This window comes from Nyctibius grandis, chromosome 8 (assembly GCF_013368605.1).
Source record: "Nyctibius grandis isolate bNycGra1 chromosome 8, bNycGra1.pri, whole genome shotgun sequence".
Taxonomy (NCBI): Eukaryota; Metazoa; Chordata; class Aves; order Nyctibiiformes; family Nyctibiidae; genus Nyctibius; species Nyctibius grandis.
The window spans coordinates 39,925,682-39,948,166 of NC_090665.1; the positions used below are offsets into that span (position 1 = coordinate 39,925,682).

Consider the following 22,485-nt stretch of genomic DNA (forward strand, 5'->3'; position numbering starts at 1 on the left):
GCGTCCCGCCGCCGCCATCTTGGGAGGAGGAGGGAGCCGGCGGCCATGTCAGGGAGGTCGCGTCGAGCGGCCTCCCCTTCCCCAGCGGTGCCGACAGCGGCAGCGAGGCCGAGCCGGCTCCGAGGTTGTAATCACCAGGACGAAGAGCGAAAAGGCGGCCGGGAACGGCGTGGTAGGCACCTTGAGACGGTCACAGGCGCTGCCGCCGCCGGCCGCCATGTTTGGAAGGGAAGAGCCCAGGCCTGAAGCACCACCCTCTAGGGGGCGGTGCCAGCGCTGCGGGCGCGCTTCCGCTTCCGGGGCAAGCAGCGGCGCTTCCGGCGGGTGACCGTGGGGAGTCCTCTGGGCGGCGGGATGGGGTTGCGCGACCGCGTCGTTCACGCCGGGGAGCCCGAGGTGAGCGCGGCCGGGCCGGGGCCGGGGGGAGCCGCGGGTGGTCGGGCGGTCGGTAACGGCTGTGCTCTCTTCTTTTTCCCTAGGAGGAGGAGGAGGAGGAGGAAGAGCTGGTGGTAAGACGCGGGGCGCGGGGGCCGGGGCCGCCCCTGCCCGGGGAGCTGGCAGGCCGCGGCGGCGGTGGGGGTGACCTGTAGCCTCTGCAGCGACTCGTTGCTCCCAGGGGAAGAGGCCCGGTGCCTTTCAGCACTGACAAACACTGTCGTAGGGTCTCGGGGCCCTGTCGCCGCTCCGTGCTGCGATCCCAGGCTTAGCGGGGAGGCGGCTTGAATCCGGTGTGGATATACGCCTCCCTGCTAAAGCGAGGGCCTCGGGGGGAAACGGGCGTTGCGGGGTCTTCCTATTCTCACGGCAGCCCCGTGTCCGCAGGATCCTTTAACCACGGTGCGGGAGCACTGCGAGCAGACAGAGAAATGCGTGAAGGCGCGGGAGCGGCTGGAGCTGTGCGACGCGCGCGTGTCCTCCAGGTCCCAGACAGAAGAGCAGTGCACAGAGGAGCTTTTTGACTTCCTGCATGCCAGGGACCACTGTGTAAGTGCAGCTCCCGGGGGTGCACCGTCCCTGCTGGTGCTGGGAGCAGAGCTGCCTTTAGCTGCGCTTCTGAGAGCACAGACAATCCAGGCGTGAGACAGGGTAGCTGTTCAGTCACAGCGAGCTTGGAAGAACTGTAAACCTTGATGCTTTTTTGTTAAGTGCTTGGTTGCTCCTTGTTCCAACAGTTCCAGCTGGGATTCAGCAGGCTATTAAACAATGAAATAAGTCAAACAGATTGGTTTTGCCCTGCAAATGACACTCTGCTATTTCAGCGTTGTATTTGCCCTTTTAAAGTTAAACCTTTTTAACCTGAGGTGAAACGGTAAGAAATCTCAGCTGGTTAATTTTCTTGAATGACTTGCTGCAAAACAAGAAGAAGAGCAGGGGGCTGTAGATCTGTGTGCATTAGTGGCCCAGAGATCAAGAGGTGGGTGGTAACATCCTGCTCATTTCCAGCCCTAAACTAGGAATTACCCAGTGCTTTGTCTCTTCTTTTCAGGTTGCTCACAAACTCTTCAAGAACCTGAAGTAAAGGCGGGTATGATTGTCCATCTGCTTCCACAGCCTGTGTTGGTGGTTCCTGGATTTCCAGTCCTTCCTGCCCGTTCATTCTCCACACCAAGTATAAACGAAACAGCTTCCTGGCAGCAGCCAAGCGCCAGTGTGTCGCTGCGTCTGTCCTCATGGAAGATGCGTGGCCACATAAAAAAAAATGTTGATGTGTAATTTTCCATATTAAACATTCAGAGTTCCTACGGAAACATCCTCCGTTTATTTCCTAGTGTTGGTGCTTCCCACTTGCACTGGGTTACGATGAAGTTAGTGGGGGTCAGAGCCCAGTTTGTGGGGGGAGACTTTTCCTCGCTTGTGGGAACGTCCTTTTTGTGCAGCCGTGCTGTGCAGCGGCTGGAGCGTGATCCCTCAGGTAAGATGTTTGTCTGTTGGAGTCACAAAGATGTTTCCAAGCCTCACAAAACCAATATTGTTCACGCAGTAAGTTCTGACTAAGTTAAACCGAAGGGAGTGACCCTTTTCTAGGAGAGAAGTTTCCCCCGTTTGGGGGAAAACCATCAGCTGTCCCTCACTGTCACCTGCTGCTGCCAGGGGCTTGAAGAGCCTCCCGGCTGCCGCTGGCTTCGTGTTCCTGTCCAGTGACTGTGGCTGCAGAGGGGCAGGGTGGTGGTGCCGCGTGCTCAGACCCGGGGAACTTGAGCCCTGTGAGTGTCACCAGCCCCTTCTGCTGACCCGGGACTGTCCTGCGGAGGGGTCAAGTTTGTGCTCTGCCCCTTTTTCTACCGAGTAGGATGTTCAGTAGCACGAAAACACGTTTCACAGGGCAGCAAATCCTTTCTCAGCTGTTCCTCAAGGTGAAAAAACCCACCACCTGCTAAATTAGGCTGTTGGTTATCAGTGTAGCGGTCCATCACCCTTTTGCTGGTGGATTTCAAGTTTAATCCTTAGTGGGTTGAAATGGAGCATTACTGGGGTAAGCGTGGGGTGTTAATTTCAGCAGGTTTGAGGTTTTTTCTCTCTCCGGCCCGGGGCTGGGGCCCGGCGGGGCTGCGGGTGTGTTTCTCCCCGCCGCGAAGCTCCTTTCGCCGCTGGACCTTTGTCAGCAGCGGATGCCCGAAGCCGCCCCCTCCCCGCCTGGCACCGGTGCTCGGCCCCCGCACTCGGGGGGGCCCCTGGGCGCGGGGGGGCGGAGCGGGGCCGGTCCCGCCCCGGAAGGCGCCGCGGCGGCGCGCGGGTGATGGCGGCGCTGGGCGGGCGCGCGCGGGCGGCGGCGGCAGCGCTGCTGCGGCGGGGAGCGGCGCCGGGAGCGGCGCCGCGCCGGCACCGGCACAAGGAGAAGTGGGTGAGCGGGGCCCTGTCCCGGCGGTGTCCCCGCGGCGGGGACTGCCCCGCGCACCCGCACCCCCATCGCACCGCCTCGCAGCCCCCGTGGGCTCCCCGCTAACCCTTTTGCACCCCATCGCACCCCCCTAATCTCCCTATTCCACCCCCTTGAACCCCTCTAATCTCCCCATGTCGCCCCCTCGCACCTCTCCCTGCACCTCCCACACCCCCGTTACACCACCCTATACCCACCCTGTGCCCCCCAGCACCGTTCAGCCATTCCCGGTCCTGAACCCTCCCCAGGGGACTACCCCCCACGGGTGTCAAGGGCATTTTCTGGGGCTGCAGAAAGACCCCAGGGGCTTTGGGCAGGACAGAACCCGGTGCTGGAATCTCCCAGAAAGATATTGAGGCTGGCGGGGGTGCTGGGATGTGGAGGTATTTTGTCTTTTAACATCTCTGGTATATTTTTTCCCCCCCAAGGCTACCACGGCCCCCCGCATCCCGCCCACGCGACTGGCCCTGCACCACTTTGACGTGAACTACAGCCTGCAGCTGAGGGACCTGTGGCCCTCCGTGCGTGCCGCCCTGCTCTGCGAGCACAAGTACGGCGCCCTCCTCAACAACTTCTCTCCTGTCGACCACGTCACCCAAGAGCTGGAGCTGCTGGATGCCACTGATTTTGTTTCTGAAGCCCTCAAAAAGCGGGGTGCAGCTTTGGGGGAAGCGGGGAGAGGGGAAAGCAGGTCCCAGGAGGGGTCTGGCGAAGGCAGAACAGTGATGCAGGTGGAGACGATGACACAGGCAGAGATGTCACCGCCGCTTCCTGCCTCCATCAGCTCCAACATCAAGTGTTACACCTTCCCCAGAGGCGACATCACGCGCTTTCGCCCTGCACGGTGAGACATCTCCGGGACAGACCGCCTGCTGCCATGGCCAGCCCAGGGGGCTGCACGTGTGTGAGCATCCACTGCGCCTCTGTGTCCCCATCCTCACTCCCAACCGCTGTTTTCTTTTCCCCTCACACGTTTGCTTTTTTTAACGCAAACTGGTGATTTCCAGGCCGGACGCTCTGGGGCTCCTCGACTATTATCTCATGGACGCCGCATCTCTCCTGCCCGTCCTGGCGCTCAATGTGCAGCCGGATGACTTTGTCCTTGACCTCTGCGCAGCTCCGGGTGGCAAGACCTTGACTCTGCTGCAGACTGGGGTTTGTGGTAAGTGGAGGTGGGTGTTCCTTGTCCCCGTGCGTAAAATGGGGCTGGAAGAGTGTGCTGTGCCCGTTAATGTCTGACCATTAATCGTTTCTGGTTATAAGAGTTGGGAGTCAGGTGCGTTTTTGCAAGAGTGACATTCCCAGTGTGCCTGTTTTGTCCTCTCAGCGCATCTGGCAGCCAACGATGTCTCAGTTTCCCGGACAAAGAGGCTGCACCAGATTCTTCATAGCTACATTCCCAAAGAAATCAGGGAAACTGTGAGTGTCACGTCCTGCGATGGAAGGGATTGGGGGCAGCTGGAAGGTGGCACTTTCCATAAGGTAGGTGATGGGGAACCAGTGAAGATAAACCCATCTAGTTCACTTTCCTCCTGTTTCAGAGGGAGACAGCAGCTTATCCTGCAGTATAATTGTATAGTTTTCCATAATCTTAAATGCAGAGAAAAGAGAAGAGTAAGCCACGTAGGGAGTAATATTTCCTCCTGCTATACCCTTCCTGCAGGATCTGGTGCACATGGGCATCCGGAGTGGTACCTTTATTTACCTGTGTAATAACCCTCAAAAATCCTTTCTAATCCATCACCTGGAAGGGGTTAAACGTGAAGATGAGATAATTCTTGTTTCTCAGCCATGTCTAGCCACAGGAGCTGCGTTTGTTACCCCAGGAGGTGTGACCGCAGGAGCTCTGGCCCTGTGTGGTTGCAGCTGTTGGTGCTGCAGTAACGCCTACCAGGAAGGCACACAGAGTAGAAATGTTAAATGAGGACACGTGTGAGTGTTATCCACCATTTCTGTGTCTGTCTGCACATTCCTGGAATGCAAAAGCACCCAGACGAGTCACAGCTCAGCATGGGTGCACACCCGTGCTCGGGCAGCATCAGCTAGGCAAGGTACCGAGAGCTGCTGGTGCGTGGCAAGGGTGGGGGAGCTGGGCAAGGGGCAGGCTGCACTAGGAGACTCACTGAGCTTGACTGGGCCCAGGACTGATGCAAGACCTCTGCTGCTGCAGGTCCTCGTAGATGTACCCTGCACGACGGACAGGCACTCTGTCACGGAGCAGGACAACAACATCTTCCACAGGAGAAGAACCAAGGAGCGTCAGATGTTGCCCATGCTACAGCTGCAGCTGCTGATGTGAGTGAGCTCGGTGCTGTGTTTTTGTGCTGTTTATGTTAACGGTAGCAGCTCTCCATGGCCAGCACTGAAACCTGCTATTACTTTATATGTCCCCGAGTGGGAAATGTGGAAACCATGTGTAGCTTTCTGGCATGGCAATAGTTGAACACATCAAATCATAGTAAGTGTAAGAAGGTGCAAATGATCTCGGTCAGATCAAATGTCCTTCCTGTCCCCAGCAGTAGCCATAGGAGGTAGGGAGGAGGGTCTAAGGAACTGGGTGGCTATAGTGGTGGCCTTTTGAGTGATGATCTCCCAGGTCCCAGCTGGCTTCCCAATTTCAGTGGGTGGGAATGCTGGTGTCCCACACAGTCCTCTTCTTCCCGTGATGATGTGTGTGTGTTCATCTTGCCTGCAGGGCTGGGATCCTCGCTACCAAGCCGCGAGGAGAGGTGGTGTATTCTACATGCTCCCTCTCCCCGCTGCAGAATGAGTATGTGATCGAGAGAGCGGTAGAAATTGCAGAAACCCAGTTTGACATCAGTATCCACATTGAGGACTTGAGCCACTTTCGGACGCTCTTCCAGGACACGTTTTCCTTCTTCTCGGATTGCCGGCTGGGGGAGCTCGTTCTGCCTCACCTCACAGCCAACTTTGGACCTATGTATTTCTGCAAATTACGTCGGATGTAGAAGGGGTGACAGACTATGTCTGCTGGCTGTCAGGAAATACCCCAAATTTCCGGGGAAAGCAAAACTGCTTTATCTTTATTTTTCTTTTTAAAATGTCCCAAAGGAAGTCTGCTTTTTTGCTGCAGACGTAAATGAGAATAAATGAGAGAGACCTGCTGTGGAGTCTCCTGAATATTTGTGTTTGAGACTGAGGTATTTAATCTAGGAAAGAGAGAGAGGCCTTATTTATGGAGTGATTTATCCATCTGTCTCGGGACAGGGTAGATGGCCCTGTGTGGATGCTTCTCTCTCCCTCCTGTCTGACTTCTTTAATCCTACATGAGCAGGTTTGGTTTAACAAACACCATCTGGGGATCTCAGCCCTTCTGTCCCAGGTCTCACCATCTGCATAATTGCGTTGCATCTCTCTCTGCTTATCTCCTACCTTCAGAAAGAGCAGCCTGAGGTCCTGAAATAAGAGGTCCCTAAGAACGCCCTTGCTGTGAGGTTGGAAAGGTGCTTGGGGTGCTTGAGACCTGGTGGTGGAAAGAGCTGGGTGCTGTGGAAAGGCCAGTGACTGTTGCTATCCCTCACAGATAGCAAAGCTGTGGTTGAGAAGGGGAGGTGTGAATGCTCCCATGCTAGATGCCATTTAATGTCCAGTGGGAAGGGGTTTGTGTGATTTTGGGTAATAACTGTGCATTGCTATAACAGCCATCAGTGAAGGATTACTGAAGTTTATGATAGGAGTTGCTTAATAGCTACGTTTTTATTTTTGTGAGCAAAATACAGTGATGGGGAGGGTAGACATGGCTGTGTTCCTTACAGGGCAGCCTATAGATACATCCATAAGAAGTTACTCCAGTGCCAGCAAGAAAATACTATTGAGCTTTTGTAATCCTTTTCGCTGAGCATCACCCTGCTTCTGCAAGAGGCAGCACAGATGAAAATGAGGGTGAACCCCCATCCGTGTCCATCCTTCGAGGAAGGTGCATTTCAGAGATTTATCATCGTTTGCACCCAGGTTAAGCCAGTCCTGCCCTCCGTGTGGCATCTTGGTCCCTTACAGGATCCATGCTTGTTGCCGAGGAGGGGGGTCAGGAAATGGCTTTTCCTTCCTCCTTCCCTCCCTGCCGTGATCTCTGCACTGCCCATTGCAAAAGAGAAGTCGTGCAGTGCTGTCCCTTCTGCCCGCCTCTGGCCCTGCGACGTGGGACCTTGGGGGCTATGCTGCTCTCTTCTCCCGGCTGAGGGTCTCCACCTCCTTCATGAACCGGAGGCACAGCTCCTCCTGCCATGGCAAGGCCACGCACTGCACGGCCACGGGCAGCCCCACGGCTCCTGCCACAGCCTGCAGTGGGGGCACAAGGGGTTACCGGGGGGGCTCAGGCCTCCAGCAGCTTTTGGAAGCTTGGTTTAGGCACGTGGCTCGTCCCGGAGAGAGGGGAGGTTGGAGGCTGAGCCCTGCCATTCGAGCAGCGTTAGCACGCTGGGGCAGAGGGAAGGCTCTTGCTGTTCTTGTGATAGAAATGGTTGCCAAATCTTGGGCAGTGTGTTTAGGAGACCCTCCCCACCCCCCAGGCAGCTCTGCTTTGGGCTGTCTTGCAGCCACATCCCTTTTCCTTCAGCATCCTCATTCCTGATCCACGCTGTGCTGACAGCCTGGGCCTGGTGAAGGCGTCATGGGGCAGGAGGAGAGGGCAGTGCAGTGCTGTGGCTGTCACAAGAACCTACTCGAAGCCTTGCTGCATGGCTCCTTTCTGGTTTCAGCCTATAGTCGAGCCTGGAGATGCTCCCCCAGTCCCCCCAAAGCTTAGTGACTTAGGTTTTTTGGGGCTTGGGAGAAAAGGGATTTGCAAGGGTATATAAAGAAGAGATGATTTTTTTTTTGCACTGTGCCCATATTGATGGGGACATTTAGGAGCCCCTAATTTCAGTGAAGCTATTACTTGAACATCCATCAGCAGTCTCTTCTCCACCACTTCCCTTGTTGCGTACCTGTTTCAGTGTCCGGTCCCAGGGGTCATCACAGCATCCTTGGTAAAGCTTTAGCTCTTCCTCATCAGCTTCTGTCACCGTGCTGACGGGTACTACCCCAGCAGGGAAGTTCAAGACGTTGTACAGCATTGTGGAGGAGATGGCAGCTGAGAGAAGCAGAAGAGAGAATGCAGGTAGTCACAGCCTCCTGTCTTCATTCAAACTTACACATTACATCTTCACTGAAGCCCCTGAGAACCACCTGCTGCTGGGAGGAGAAATTGCACAGGGCTGGTCATCTGCAGGTCCAAGTCTGCAGTAGCAAGACACAACAGCCATCAGCTCCCTTCATCCATGTGTCTGTCTCCATCTGCTCAGATAGCTTTATGGTAGGTTTTTTTTCCTTCCTAATGCCCATGAAATGCTTAGGTGGGCAGTGAAGCTCCACGGTAGTGGACCCTTCTGTCCAGTCTCAACCACTGTGGTTCTCTGCCCTCCCAGCAAGGTCCCAGACTCACTTACTGAGGAGTTTCCCAGGGTATCCCGTGGTGAAGGCAGGCCCCAGGACAGGGCACAGCACAACGTCCAGCTGGAGTTCCCTCCACTGGGCGATGAACTCGGTGCGGTACACCTTGGGGAGGAGAGGGGAGATGACACGGAGGCCACATCCACGCCTGGAGCATCTCGGCTTCTCCAGGGTATGCACCAGGCTCTGGCATGGCCGAGGAGGCAGCAGCAGGCAGCTGTGCTCGAGGGAAGAGGCAGCGGAGTGTGTAAGTGTCTGTCTCCACAGCACGTGGCCAGACTGTGGCTGGGAATTGGAAAGGTCCCTCTTTACCCATCCCCACTCCCAGGACAGCCTTTTTTATGCTGGGACCATCGAACATGGGCATTTGGGCATGAGCACTGGGCAACCGATAAAGTCCTGGCTGTGTTGACCCAAAAGCCCATCTACCCTATTCCTATCTCTCTTTTGTGTCTTTCCCTCTGTCTTGTCTCCTCCCCAGCACCCCCCTGCACAGCCCCTTTCCTCACCAATGACCCTCTGACCTGGCACTTGCCATAAAGCCTAAACTTCTAGCATGATGCCAGAGAGAAAAGTCCTCAAAACGTACCTCTATTTGATGGTGATGATTCCACATCTCCTTCACTGAGCTGCAAGTGGAAATCATAGCAACATTTTTACGCTTTAAGAGGAGGAGGAATTGCTTAAAATAATCCTCCAGGTTGATAAGACCTGGTGATTTTAGCAATTACTTAAAACAATACGTCTTTCACAATTTGTGTAAAGTTTCCTTTGGCACTTGGCCAAGCAATTAAGCAACAAATGTCTGGAAGTGGTAGAGAGAAGGTTTCTCTGGGGAGCCTGGATTCAGTACTCATCTCCACCACAGGCTGCCTGTATGAGCTTATCCATCCCAGTCCCTCAGCCCTGTCAGGATAGCACTAGGGGCAGTGCAGCCCTGGGGAGATGTGTTCCTAAAGGCTGAAGCCATGTCCAAGGTGGAGAGATAGCCCCTGCAGAGAGCAGGTCAGAGCCTGTCATGAATCCAGTCCCCCCCACCCCATGGACACTTAGAGGAGAAGGTACCCTTCATTTTCATGGACATCCCTGGGGACGGTGCCATCTTACCTCATTCCACCCAAGGCGCTCAGATAGTCAGCCAGGCGGGGAAACTGGAAAGGGAAGAGGTTCCTGTTAGGGACATGGCATGGGGTGCAGTAACTTGTGCCATCCCGGGAAACCCCCAGTCCCATCCTGCCTCTGACCCTGGGGATGCTGCCCTGAGGGTAAACAATGATGATTAAAAATGCTTCTCATAGTTCTGAATTTACTTTGCTTCCAACTTCTGGCTGTTGGTTCCCAATTTGTTTCTTACAGCCCAATATTTCCTGCTGACAGAGGAATGCACTGACTTGAACCAAGTCGCCTTTCATTATTTTTGATAAACATTTTTTAGCTTGGTATCTCACAGAGACAAGACCTCTACAAGCACTTTGAGTGCCTCCCACTCACTGCTGCCTTTTTGATCCTGTCAGCGAAGAACAACCCAGCTGGACAGAGAGGCAGAGAAAATGGAGGCTGGAGGAGAGAAGCCCTACAAAAGGATGCTCAGCTGGTGAAAGGGCTACAGTGAGGGCCAGCTCTTATTAATCACCAGGTGTCCCCATGAAGGTGTGATCTTTGGGAGGCTTCCAACACAGGGATGGAGCTTCAACCTCGAGTCCTTCTGCTGCAGCAATCCCAATGCATGAATCTGTAGGAAACTGGGCACTGCTAGGTCTAGCATTTGAGGAACCACTTGCTGTGGGCTCTGCATTAATCTTTTGCAGCTCTTGGCTGGTCCTTCTCTCATTTCCCTTTGCACTGGATAAATCCCAGCAGGGGTCTAGAAAAGACCTTCCAAAGTGCTAGTGTGTGCCTTGGCCTGAAACCCCAGTGTTTCCAGTTAAAGGTGTCTCTCAGTACCATCACACTTTCAAGCATCTCAGGGCCTTGCTGACACCACTCTGCTTTGAGCCTGAGGCCAGGGACTCACCAGAGGTTTAAGAATCAGAGCCAGCAGCTTCTTCCCCAGCCTTGGGATCTTGCAGCAATTCACCTGTGGCTTCAAGCTTGGATCTACAATATCTCCTGTGCTGAGAGACAACAAGAGGAGGGGATCATGTCAGAGAAGCTGTTTGCCCTTTCTCAGAAACCCCAGTATCTCCTGTTTGGGGTGGGAGAGGTGGGCTCGTTTTGCCTGTGCACTGTGCTCGTGGGCGTGGGGATGGAGGTGTTTTACAGCCCTGTTGCTGGAGGGCTCCTACTTACAACACGTCCAACCAAGCACGGCCTCCGTCAGCAAAAAAGGTCTTCAGAAACAGTTCAGTCATGACATAGTGGATCCGCGGTGGAGAAAAGGGCACCAGCTGCACCAAAACACAAGATCATGTGGCAGCCTGGGGGGTGTGAATAATTTCCAAGGCCTGACTGTAGATAAGCTTTGAAGGCAGAGCAGCACCTCCCTGGGCTCCACACGCCAACGGAGGCCCCGGTTCAACCCTTTACCAGCCCAGGCATCTCCCCGTGGGATTGTTCCTCCCTGACGGCCATTTGGCTCAGCTCTGAGATCTCTCCAGGGCTGTTTCCTCCTCCATCCTGCTCCAGGCAGTCACTGAGCCAGAAGCTGCACCAGTTTCCCCACTGTCCCAGCAGAATCGACGTCTCTCAGACATGGACTCACTTTGCTATGCAGAGCACCACTAGCATGTTTCCACAGGTAGGTCTAGATGAAGGTAAAGGTATTTCCCATCCCATGCCCCATGGCTCTTTTCCCTCTGGGGTCCAGGAAGGAGAGAAGTCTGCATGGGCATTGGAGAGGAAGGAGAAAAACACCTCTCAGAGCCCTGCTGGGGAAGGACAGAGATAGAAAATGCCAGGGCAACCTTCCAGGGTCAACTGCAGCACCTTCTGGATGCTGCTATCTGGCGTGGACCACAGCCACCAGGAGAGCAGAGATGGATTCATTACACCCCTGGCCCCTTGCAGGTACAAGTTTGCTAATTGCTCCTGCTGTTTCCCTGTGAGATGCAGAGCTACCGTGGGTAGGCGTGTGTCTGCATGGTGTTACATGGCTGTAGTAACTTAATCTCATACCTCTGGTAGGTCATTTATCCCACAGCTGGGCTTGGGAGCTATGTTTGGTTTCTGCAGGGTGATTTCAGCAGCGAGGAGCAAAGCTGGGGACACCCTGGGGAGAAGAGTGTGGGGTGGTTGTGCTCACCTGGTGCCCGGCTGCCTGCAGAGCTGCCCTGGTTTCCTGCACCACCCGCCGCATGCAAGGGGGCAGTGGGAAGTAGCCATCTGTGTCGTAGTACCCGACCCGCAGAGGAGCGGAGCTGGAGTACACCTGGAGCAAAGAGCCACCAGTTAAGCATTTCCAGCCCTGCTGGGGGTAGCACTGCCCCCACGCTGAAGCCCACTGCAGAAGGGGACAAAAACTCCAGATGCTGGGGAGTAACTGATTTTCTGGTTTGCTGCTTATAGTTTCCATAGGTTACCCTTTCCAAATGTCCACCCCTGCCTTTTTCTCCAGCGTCCCCTTCATCCCTCCCTTCAGATAGAGCACAGCCACTCAAGACCAGTAGATTCAACCACTGCTACAAAAGATGGAAGTAGAAAAACCTCCTGAAGTTCATCTGATGCAGAGGGAAAGGAAATGTCCTCAGTCAAGACATGTGCTGCAGGAGTTTCTGATCCTGTCTCATCTTCCCCTAAAAACCTCCAGCTTTTTGCTCCTGGTGTTGCTTTCCTCCCCACTCTTTTCAGGGGTCTCTCAATCTGATAAGCTACATGCCAACTGGGAAGGCAGAAAGAATAACTACTTATTAACCTATTTTTTTCTAATAATTATAAATTGTGTCCTCAAAAAGAGCTAACAAGTTACTGGAAACCAGTACTGTAAAGATAACTGGGTCCTTAAAGAATGCATACATTGGGCGTGGAGCACCCTCAAAAGAACCAGAGCTTGATGACTTAAGGACTCACCTCCTCATCGAAGGGGATGGGGGGCACGGTGGGGTCCAGCTGGAACATCTCCTGGCAGAGAAGCGCCTTCATGCAGAGGGCCAGGCTGTCCACGTCCCTCGCCATCGGCCCCAGCGCACAAGGAACTGGAGTGGGACGAGAGCAAATGTCCACGTTAAGCAAACGGGTGCACCAAACACTGGTCCACCAAACACTGGTCCACCCCTCTGCATGGCCACGTTGGCTGCAAGGGATGATCAGACAATGAGGTGGGATGTTTCAGATGGACTCTGGACAGACCTTGGTTGTCTCGGGCTTACCTCAGGCCTAGAGGAAAACATAGGACTCTTCACAGCATATAGAGAAAAGCAATTAAAAATTCATGTACCTGCCAGGATCCCACTGACTGGGCCACTCGCTCCGGCCAGGCTGTGGGAAAAGAAAAGCAGTATATTGTCATTTCAGTAATGGTGAGATATTCCCAATAAGTTTGAATAGCATAGTGGGGTCTGCAGTTCAGGACCTGAACCAGAAGGAAATTATTAAAAGTGTTTGATTTGAGTCACGTGAAACAGAAAATTTTGATCAAAATGAAAAAAACAACCCTAAATGCCAACAAATCTTAGCTTTGGTTTAACCAAAAATGTTCCATTTTGGCATGATTTAACCACTTTAGCCCCCTTTTCCTTTTAACTCCAGGCCAGATTTACAATGAAAACACAAAACCTAAAAACGCCGCCTCTTGGGCAAGGTTTTGAGCAAAGCAAGCCAGCCTTTAAGCAACTGTCCTCTCTTTTTTTCTCCCAGGTACTCACTGAGTACCTTGCTCCTTCTGCCAAGTTTGACCATTAGCAGGCTCCTTGCAGGGTGGGACGGGCAGACCCCAGCACCTACCTGAGCCTTTTGGCCGTGGGTTTGAGCCCGCACAGCCCGCAGAAGCTGGATGGCAGGCGGATGCTGCCACCGATGTCTGAGCCGATGCCCAGGATGGAGCCTCCCCCTGCGATCAGAGCTCCCTCCCCTCCTGAGGAGCCCCCGGGGCTCTTCTTGTGGTTGAAGGGGTTCAAGGTCTGGCCGAAGATGGGATTGCTGCAATCATAGCTGGGGAGAAGAAAACCAGCAAGCAAGCTGTTAGGAACAGCCTAATGCCTTGAGTTTGTTGGCTTTCCTTTGCAGTGAGCTTATGTGGCATAGCCAACCCCATCCTTCCATCCCATAAATCCCTCGGGACATGGCTCATTCCTGTGAGCCTCCGCTCTACCTCCCATGCACAAGTGCACTTAATTTCTCTTATGTCATGGTAGGTTTTTTTCCTCTTAATCTTATCTTAAAGCTATTTTCAGTTGAACTGAGATTGCTGGCAGCTGATGGAAGAGGGACTCATCCAGGCAACATCTCAGGAGACAGGAAGGAGCCTGTCCCGGGACCTACAGGCTGGGTTTTAGCTTCAGGAGCACATCCAGAGGAAAGATTTCTAATGATGTATGTTACTTGAAGAGGGATTGCGGCACATTGGTCATTGCAAATGGGATGGCCCCCTGTCTCTTCAAAACCTTGACTAGGACGCTGTCCTCCTGCACCAGAGTGCCCAGGCATTGCACAAGCCCACAGGTCGACAGATGACCCTGCAGAGAGAAGTGACAACGGACATGGTCAGTGCAGTTCCTCTGCAGCTTTGGTAGGATGATCTGGTGTCCCCTTTGCGGGGGGGCAGGTACTAACCCACTCCCTTGCAAGCCCTTGCATGAAGGGCCAAGGACTCGCTCTCCTTCCATCCTTGGCAGAGAGCTGCCAAACACTTACAGGGTTAAGGCTTCTCCTGAAGCTACCCTTGCTCTTTTCCATGCTATTTGTTTCCCCTGACCCAGTGCAACTCCATAGGTGCACTAGCTCAGGATCAAATCCAGTGTCCTGCTGTCCAAGTGAAGCCACCGGTGGATGTTCAGGGAGGGAATATACATCCCAGGCAAACATAGTGTGATCCTTTTTCCATTAGCCTTTGTGTTTGGGGCTTGCTTTGGGCTTATGGCCCTCTTAACTGTGTTGGTAAGTCAACATGGAGGAGACTGCCTAACAAATTCAGCTCAGGAGTGTGTGGTCAATCCTCATCAGGGCTTGTCTGCGAGGGGGTCCCTGGTGCGTCTCATGCACAGGCTCTTTGCTAAGGGGCTCAGTGGCCAGGCTACAGCACAAGGGATTCAAGGTTAACGGTTCCTAATACTAACTAGAAGCTGATACTGCAAACCTCTGAGTAGAAGTCTGAGTTATGGCCCAAACGACCATGTAGCCCAGCTTGTGCTGTCTCACATATCAGAGAAGAAATCACGTGGGTGTATAACCATTCACCCCTTGATTTTTGCTGATGGAGGCTTCTAACTGCCAGGGTTCCAGCTGCAATGAGATGTGGGGCCACAGCCTCAGACCCAGCCAGGCTTCCTGTGATGTAAGCAAGGAGGGATCAGGCCCCTTCCCCATTCTCTGTGTCCCACCACTTCACCACCCAGCCCAGCTCACGATGAGACAGTTCACGGGCACAAAGGGAAGCACCTTGTGGCCAATGTGATCCTTGATGCTGACTGGGATGCCATAGAGCAGCCCTTTCTCCCTCTGCCGTTGTATTTCCTGGAGCTGCTCCTCACACTCTGGGATAAAATGTCGCAAGCAGTTTGTCTGCTGGGTCACTTCCAGGGCCTTTGCCAGACACATGAAGGAATAAGTGTTAGTTAAGAACAGCATCATTACACAGCTGCGTTCAGTAGCTACCTGAATCTTCAAAACAAGGGCTAGTGGCTTGGCATGAATGGTAACCCCCTCCCCAGAGCGTCCCAGCTCAAGCCATCTCAAAGGACTGTCCAGTGATGGGTCTGACCCAGGAGACAGAGAGATCCCTGCCTTTTCATATTTTTCTCCTGATATCTGCTATATTAAAGACTTGTCATAATCACCAGCTGCAACAAGTCTTCTCAGCCACCAGCCCACATGCCATGGCATGGAGAACATGTGTGATTTATCCATCACACTGCGGACAGGAACTCACCTTCTCTATGTAGGTGTAGAGGACAGTCTTGGGAGACAGAGACCCTTCCTGCAGTCTCCCAGTGAGTTCCAGCAGGGGCAGGGACAGGATGGCATCCGTCTGGACATGGGGGACCTGCAAGGGGAAGATGAAGAGGATGCCAGGACAGCAGCTCCAGTTACCCATTGGCTCAGAGGGAATAAGTCTCAAGTTTTGCCAACATTATCAACAGAATCACAGAATGGCTGGGGTTGGAAGGGACCTCTGGAGATCATCTAGTCCAACCCCCTGCCAAAGCAGGTTCACCTACAGCACGTTGCACAGGGTCGCATCCAGGCAGGTTTTAAATATCTGCAGAGCGGGAGACTCCACAAGCTTGCTGGAAAGGCGGACCTGTGAGGGTTCAGACCTTGAGCTGCTGAGTGTTTAATCCTGAGTTTGGATGTCACAATCATGATCATATACACACAGGAGCCCACCTATCTCTGAACGTGTAGAAGAGCTTCATGCATCCACTGCAGCAGAGGACAAGGCAATGCCTCACACCAGAGCCTTCCTCCCAGCACTGTGGGACTTTTACCCACGGACCAAGAGATAATCTCAGCTGAGCAAACACCAGCCTGGGCAGAAGGTACCAAAGTCGTCGCAGACAAGTCTCGGGCTGGCCCTTCACCCCTCAGAATGGGTACAGGCAGTGTGGGTCAGCCCAGTCTGAGGGCAAATATCTAATAGCTCAAGCCCAGCAAACTGCAAAGTCAGTAAGGACTCACAGGTGGGTAAGGTCTACTCAGGTGAAGACTGGCAGTTCTCAGTACTAGCTTTTTTTAAGGTTTTTATATCACAGAATCACAGAAAGTTAGGGATTGGAAGGGACCTCGAAAGATCATCTAGTCCAATCCCCCTGCCGGAGCAGGATTACCTAGATCATATCACACAGGAACATGTCCAGGCGGGTTTTGAATGTCTCCAGAGAAGGAGACTCCATATATATCATATAGATATATTATGTTATATCTATATATCTCATAGATATATTATATTATATCTATCTCATATATCTTTATATATATATATCTATCTCATATATCTTTATATATATATATATAATATATCTTTATATGTTATATAAAGCTGGTATGCTTTATCTCCGGGTACGTTACCTGTGTAAACATGTGCTGGTTACCTGTACGTTACCTGTGTAAACATGAGCTGGTTTAACCAGTACCTACACAGAAGCAAATGGAGCAGGAAGGAAAGGTGGTTAGAAATCGGTGTTCCAGTATGAATTCAGGGCCACATCCATGCTGGTTGGGTGCCTGCCTCATTCATCTCCATGTCGTGTCCTGCTTGCTCCCAGGGGACACTGAATGCCCTGTACTTCATTTGTGTTAAGTTAGGCCAAGCATCTTCTGGGCAACCTGCTGGGCCAGGGGGTCCAGCAACCTGCTGGGAACCCTAGTGAAAGTTCTTTTGAAGACTGTGCAAGAGCCATCCAGAAGCCAAATTTTAGAGACAAAGATATAGAGGTGTGGACAGATGTGTAAACTTAGAGTTAGGAAGAGCAAAAAGCTTTCTTGCTTCTACCCATAGAGGCAAGAGACACTTCTAGATCCTGAAAGAACTGGGTTTTAGATCAATGAATGTCCAGTGCTTCACCATCTGTATTGTCCAAAACCAGTGAGTAATTCACATCTCCCTGGCTGTAGACTCCCACTGCATCTCATCCAGCTTGAGGAGAGCAGTGATCTCCCTTCCTCCCAAGGCAACCTTTCCTCTTGTTGAGGGCTGCTAGCACATCTCCTCTGGACTCCTCATTATAAAAGCTATGGAGTCATGAGCTGGAACGAGGAGCTGAAGAACAACATCAGCAGACACCCCGGTGGGACTCAGACCCCCCAGAAGGACAGGTTACCTGCTCCCTGAACTGCTGGACAGTGTTTGCCATATTCTTCACACCCTCATCCTGGGTCCTCCGAGCCTCTTCCATTTGCTTCTGGATCTGCCTTTTGCCCAGCCATTTCCAGACCACCACGGCTGCCGCCGAGCCGCAGAGCAGGGCAAGGGCAGCAGAAGGACCTACTTCCCTCTCTGGCAAAAGCTGTCTCAGCTGTTGCTGGATCATAACGTGACCTTCTGGTCCTCAGGCATGGAATGAGAAAGAAAAGCAAGGCAGGAGCAGGAGACCTTCCCTGCCTCCCCAGACCTGTCCCTCCTCCCAGCCCCACTGCCTTGGGTCAGTAAATAGTTTGTAAGTCCAAAGCTGACCCCTGCAAAGCTGCCTTCAGTGGAGCGTGCAGTGGAGAATGATTGACTGTGAAACAAAAAAGGTGACATTTGGCCAGTGAACCGTGGGGCTTCGGGTTCATAGGGGCTTTCTGGGCTGTGGGAAGTTCTCCGTTGGGGAGGAAGGGCTGTGGGATCAACTGAACAAAAGAAGCAAGGAAATAGCTGCTCCCCTGTTTCCTGCGTAGCCTGAGAGGACAATGGGAGAAGGGGAAAAAACAGCTTGAAATCACAAGACTTTCCTGCACGGGGATGGGGAATGGTGTGAAAAAAGGATGCATAGCTGTGGGGTACCCACTTGCTCACCAGATCCCTCAGCCTGTGCTGCTGCCATGGTGGCCAGAGGCTCTTTCAGAAGGCCAGTGGAATAGGGCTCAGCACTGCTGTGATGTCTGCATGCACCAGAAGGAGAGGCTGTTCCACTCCATGACAGAGCATGCTGGTATTGCCTTAGGAGTGGAAAATCCCACAGGGCTGCAGGCCAGAAGCAAAGTATGTCCAACAGACATTGGGACAGCTAGGGACTGAGGTCTTTCCAGCACATATCCTCTCGCTACAAGCACGCAAGAACTATGCACTGAGCTGAAGGCAACAGCCCAGCCAACCTCAGCCTCAAAACAAATGCCATGGTCTGTCTGTGATCTCCTCTGCTAGTTTTGGATGTTGGGTCCTCCTCTGGGTCCCACCTTGGAAAAGGTTTTTGGGCAGCTAGATTGCGCACTACAAAACTTTACAAGGTTGCACTTGATGGCCAGAGGCCCAGAACCTGATGCTGCTCCAACAGAGTGTGGAACTGGGTATGGAAAGGAAGGTGAAGAGCCTTCTCCCATCAGGGCTAGGTAGTCCTCTAATGGTTGATTTTTCATCCATTGTTGTGTCCATTTTTAGCAGTTATAAGAGTTCGCTGTTGTTTTCTGTAACAGTTTGTGTCAGTAGGGAATGTTCTTCTCTTTGTTCTTAACTGGGGAAATTTATGAAGGACTCCAAACAGAATTGGCTTTGGCATCCTCTAAGAAACGGTCTGGAGCTGACAGACTGTGGTAACAAATTAAGCTGGCCTTTTCCTGTGTTCCCTTTCAGTGGCACCCTTGCTCAGAGGATGCCTCCTCAGCTAAGGCACTGCTGGCTTTACAAGAGCAGTGACATGGGGACATGCCTGCAGCCCATCCAGCTCCTGCTCCTGCCCCACGGTGCTGGCTGCAGCAGGTGCCTCCAGAAGGCATGTGAGAGCAGGGTCAGCAACACCCAGCACTCTCCCAGCCTCCGGGAATCCGTGCAGATTCCCGAGGCAGAGGTGGGCTCTTTGCCTACGTGACAGCAACATAACCTCTACGATGGGCTGAGCAGATGTGGGAGGTTTTTTCCCCATGCTGGGAAGTGTCAGGGCATCAGCTTCCCACATCCGCTCGCGCACTGGGACCTGTGCTCCGAGCCTGCCCTTTAGACACTCAGCAAATGTTTAACGGAGACAGAGCCAGCTGTGTCCGGACTGACCTGGCGTTTCAAAGGGCAGATTTATCAGCCGGCACAACTGCATTTCCAGGTGGCTGGATGCTGCTGAGGAAGCCCCTTTCTCTATCAATGTGTGAGCATCTCCACCTCCTCCATGAACCGGAGGTATGGCTCCTCCTGCCCCTGCACAGGCATGGGCAGCTCCATGGCTCCTGCCACAGCCTGCAGCAGGGACACAGCCAGTGGGGAGTGACTGGAGGGAGTGAAGGTTGAATCCAGCCTCAATACGGGGATGGTTTCAAAATCCGAGCCTGTTTTGCAATCTCTGAGTAGATCTGCTGAGGCATTCCAAGAGCCATATGAAATTAAAGAGTCCCTGCTACCGAGGGGATCAGCTACATGGAGGTGGATGGGCTGGGTCACAGTGGGTGCCTTTGTGTGGACCCACATCTAGGCAAAGGGGAGCAAGGGGTGCTTGGGAGAAAAGTCTGATGAGAAAGAGACCACTGTCCCTATGGGGAAACCGAAGCAGGGAAGCAAAGGGATGTCGAAAGTCAAATCTCAAGTCCATAGCAGAGGAGACCTACCTGACTCACAAGTCAGTGTTCACTCCTCCACATTGCACTGGTGTGCAATCAACAACCGAGGCCAAAAGTGCAACGTTTTTGCAAAGTTTTTCTCGCCTGAATTGATCCAGATCCAAGGTCAAACTCACTAGCGGAGTTAAGACAAAAGCCAAGACCCTTTTCACAAGAAGAGTCAGCCTGTAGCAGCTGGTCTGGGATTTCATTGTGGCATCCACGACATCTTCTTCTCTTTGGACCATCACAGAAAAAAGGCAGTTAGACCAACTCAGACAGTCCACTCCTGTCCCCAGCAAGACCTGCACCGTCTTTGCTTGCAAAAGAAAACCAGCACTGTCTTACTGTCATGACACTCCATCCAACACCTTCAGCTCTCAAGCAGGCTGGGTTTTTGACAGAAATTTTTGGTAACTAAACTGTCTTCCCTCTAAATTGGTAATAATTCTTTTTAAGTCAGCTTTGACTCCATTTTGATTAAAATGACATAGACTAAATCCTGACAGTTGTATCTCATGTTCATGTTTTTGGAACCAAACACTCTGATGTGCTTTTTCAAAACAATTTACAAGATGAAGGATGTTAACTATGCTGTTCTGAAGGAATTTTGAGGACATTTCACAAAATGCTGAAATCACAGTGAAATAGGCTGGTCTCCTCTGGAGAAGTTGTTCCAGTTAGCTCAGAGGGCTGAATAAATGTTTTCTGGGAACTCTCCAGTTTCTGACTCATTTCAGCCTGGAATACCTACTGGAAGCATGAGACTTTCCTTAATTCCAGTCCGACTCCACCAACACTCACAGAACATAACAGCTGGTAAGAAACTTGCCACTACTTAACTGCACCTTTCCAACAACCAAGAACATCAGTTGAGAGGTCAGGGCCTGTTTCTCTCAATCCTTTTTCATGTTGCTCAGCCAGGACCCTGTTGGCTTTTCCTGAATAAACTGCAATAGAATGGGAAATGAGAAACCTCCCATATCAACCGTCACACCTCTGACAGCAGGGGCCCCTTTATCACCTGACCATCCTTTTCCCACTTTTGTGGGTATTGCACTATTTTCCTTGGGCCCTTCCATAGCCAGGTGGGTTGTATGGATCCTACTTACAACTTCTCCAGCAAGGCAGAGACACCATCAGCAAAGATGCTGCAGAGAGCTGTTAGTTCTTCACCAGAAGTCCAGGAGCATTCCTACTTCTTCCATCATGCCAGGTTTCTTGCACAGGTCTGTCCCCACCGAGTGACAGCGGAGACTTCAGCGCCCTGACGGTGAAGGACTGGGACGTTCCCTGCTGCTCCATGGCTGGGCACAAAACTTACAGCAGGAGGTTGGGCTTTTTGCTGGTCTCACTATGGGTGAGCAGAGAGGGGGGAAGCCAGGTGATTTGAGTGCAAAGTAGGAGAACAGTAACAGAAAGAAAAAAACAAAGAAAAAAAAGGGGAAAAAAAGAAAAAAAAAATAAAGGGAGGAAAAAAAGGAAAAAAATAAAAATAAAGAAAAAAAAAAGAGCAGATTGAGTTCATGCTTGGAGATATGAGGATTTGTGCAGCTAGCAGCTGTTTCAGAGTGAAAGATGTACCAACCCTAATTCTTGCATCTTTGTGTTTCAAAGGTGAGCCTTGCTATGTCAAGGTGTTTCATTTCACCTATTTTTTAAACATTTCCTTTTAGCTACCTCAGTTACCTCCTCCCTTGAAACTTGTTTGAAATGAATGTCTGGGATCCTGGGGACATTCTGTCTCTGATACCCTCTGCCACTTTCTCTTACACCAAAGAGCTCCGTTTGCTTCGGATCCTGTAAGAGGCCAACTGACTCATGGTCTGCTGATATCAGTTCTTCTAGAGAGTTTTGTTTGATCCTGATGTTGTGACTATACAATACCTAACCTGACAACTAAAGAAAAACCCCTGCAAAATAAAGTAAAACCAAATAAAAAAGCTGGACTGTCTGATGACTCAATCTCTCAACCTTGCTCAGTTACTTACCTGGCTGCAGAATGAAATGTGGGTTGAGGAGAGCAGACTTAAGTTCTTATTAAAGTCAAGAGGAAGGAGGAAAAAATGATCAAAGCGAAGACCGCAGCCAGGATATAGTGCTGGAGATGAGACAAACTAGTAGAAACAAAGTCCTTTTGGCCCAAGGAGCATTTCTACCTAATTCTGAGATAGACCAAAGCCTGGACTTGGGTCAGCGCCAGGCAGCTGGACAAGCACCCTGCAAACACACGGTGCAGGTCTGCAGGGGTTGCACAGCCTGAGCCAACAGATTATGGTGAAGGAGCCACGGAAGGGTTTGAAACACAGCGGCACTATGCTGATGGGTGTGGGAAGGAGCTGACATGCTCTCTCCAGCCTGGAGCAGGTCTGGAGGAAGAACTCTCCTGCAAACCTAACATTATGCCCTACTAAAGGCCTTTCCCTCCTTGAGTTTCAGTGCCTGAGCTCACCAGACTGCTCTCAGCATCACTCACTCTACTTTTCCCCCACATTTATGCAGCAATGCCAACTGACATCATGGACAACCTGTCTTGAGAAGGACCCTCGGTTTTACTCAGGCAGGTGCTTTGCTCTCTGCCAAGCTGAGACACTTACCTGCTCTTTAAATTCCTGAACATACCCCTACATCTGGTCCAAACCTGTATCTTTTTTTCCCCCACACCCTGTCCATCTTCTTTGGACATGTCTCCATCTTATCCATTTCAGAGCCAGGAGAGCTTTGGCTAAGCTGCAGACCAGGGCTGAGAGCACTCATGCACTCTGCTTCAGTATCTGCTGGATTATAGTGAGAACTTCCCTTTGGGTGCTGGGTCCTGGGAGCTAGCACTGTGGGATCCCGAG

At 52.2% G+C, this 22,485-nt stretch overlaps 3 protein-coding genes across 3 annotated transcripts; 2 read left to right on the forward strand and 1 right to left on the reverse strand.

Annotated features, from left to right (window-relative positions):
* The first annotated feature begins 306 nt into the window (after positions 1–306).
* On the forward strand, positions 307–1,748 carry UQCRH (ubiquinol-cytochrome c reductase hinge protein). The gene is made up of 4 exons (XM_068406735.1): positions 307–396; positions 483–509; positions 823–984; positions 1,487–1,748. The coding sequence occupies exons 1-4, from the start codon at positions 355–357 to the stop codon at positions 1,517–1,519; spliced, it is 264 nt and encodes an 87-aa protein (XP_068262836.1). The 5' UTR covers positions 307–354; the 3' UTR covers positions 1,520–1,748.
* A 989-nt stretch (positions 1,749–2,737) lies between these two features.
* NSUN4 (NOP2/Sun RNA methyltransferase 4) lies at positions 2,738–6,003 on the forward strand. Its single transcript, XM_068406644.1, has 6 exons — positions 2,738–2,842; positions 3,307–3,722; positions 3,886–4,040; positions 4,206–4,360; positions 5,049–5,173; positions 5,574–6,003. The coding sequence occupies exons 1-6, from the start codon at positions 2,738–2,740 to the stop codon at positions 5,845–5,847; spliced, it is 1,230 nt and encodes a 409-aa protein (XP_068262745.1). The 3' UTR covers positions 5,848–6,003.
* A 1,048-nt stretch (positions 6,004–7,051) lies between these two features.
* Positions 7,052–17,451, reverse strand: LOC137666560 (vitamin D3 hydroxylase-associated protein-like). Its single transcript, XM_068406651.1, has 15 exons — positions 17,242–17,451; positions 15,351–15,464; positions 14,861–15,004; positions 13,805–13,938; positions 13,208–13,414; positions 12,702–12,742; positions 12,335–12,459; positions 11,571–11,696; positions 10,619–10,716; positions 10,344–10,443; positions 9,437–9,480; positions 8,919–8,958; positions 8,326–8,434; positions 7,825–7,970; positions 7,052–7,177 (listed from the first exon to the last, which is right to left on the reverse strand). Exons 1-15 carry the CDS (start codon positions 17,449–17,451, stop codon positions 7,052–7,054), a joined length of 1,764 nt encoding a protein of 587 aa, XP_068262752.1.
* Between the last annotated feature and the right edge of the window lie 5,034 nt (positions 17,452–22,485).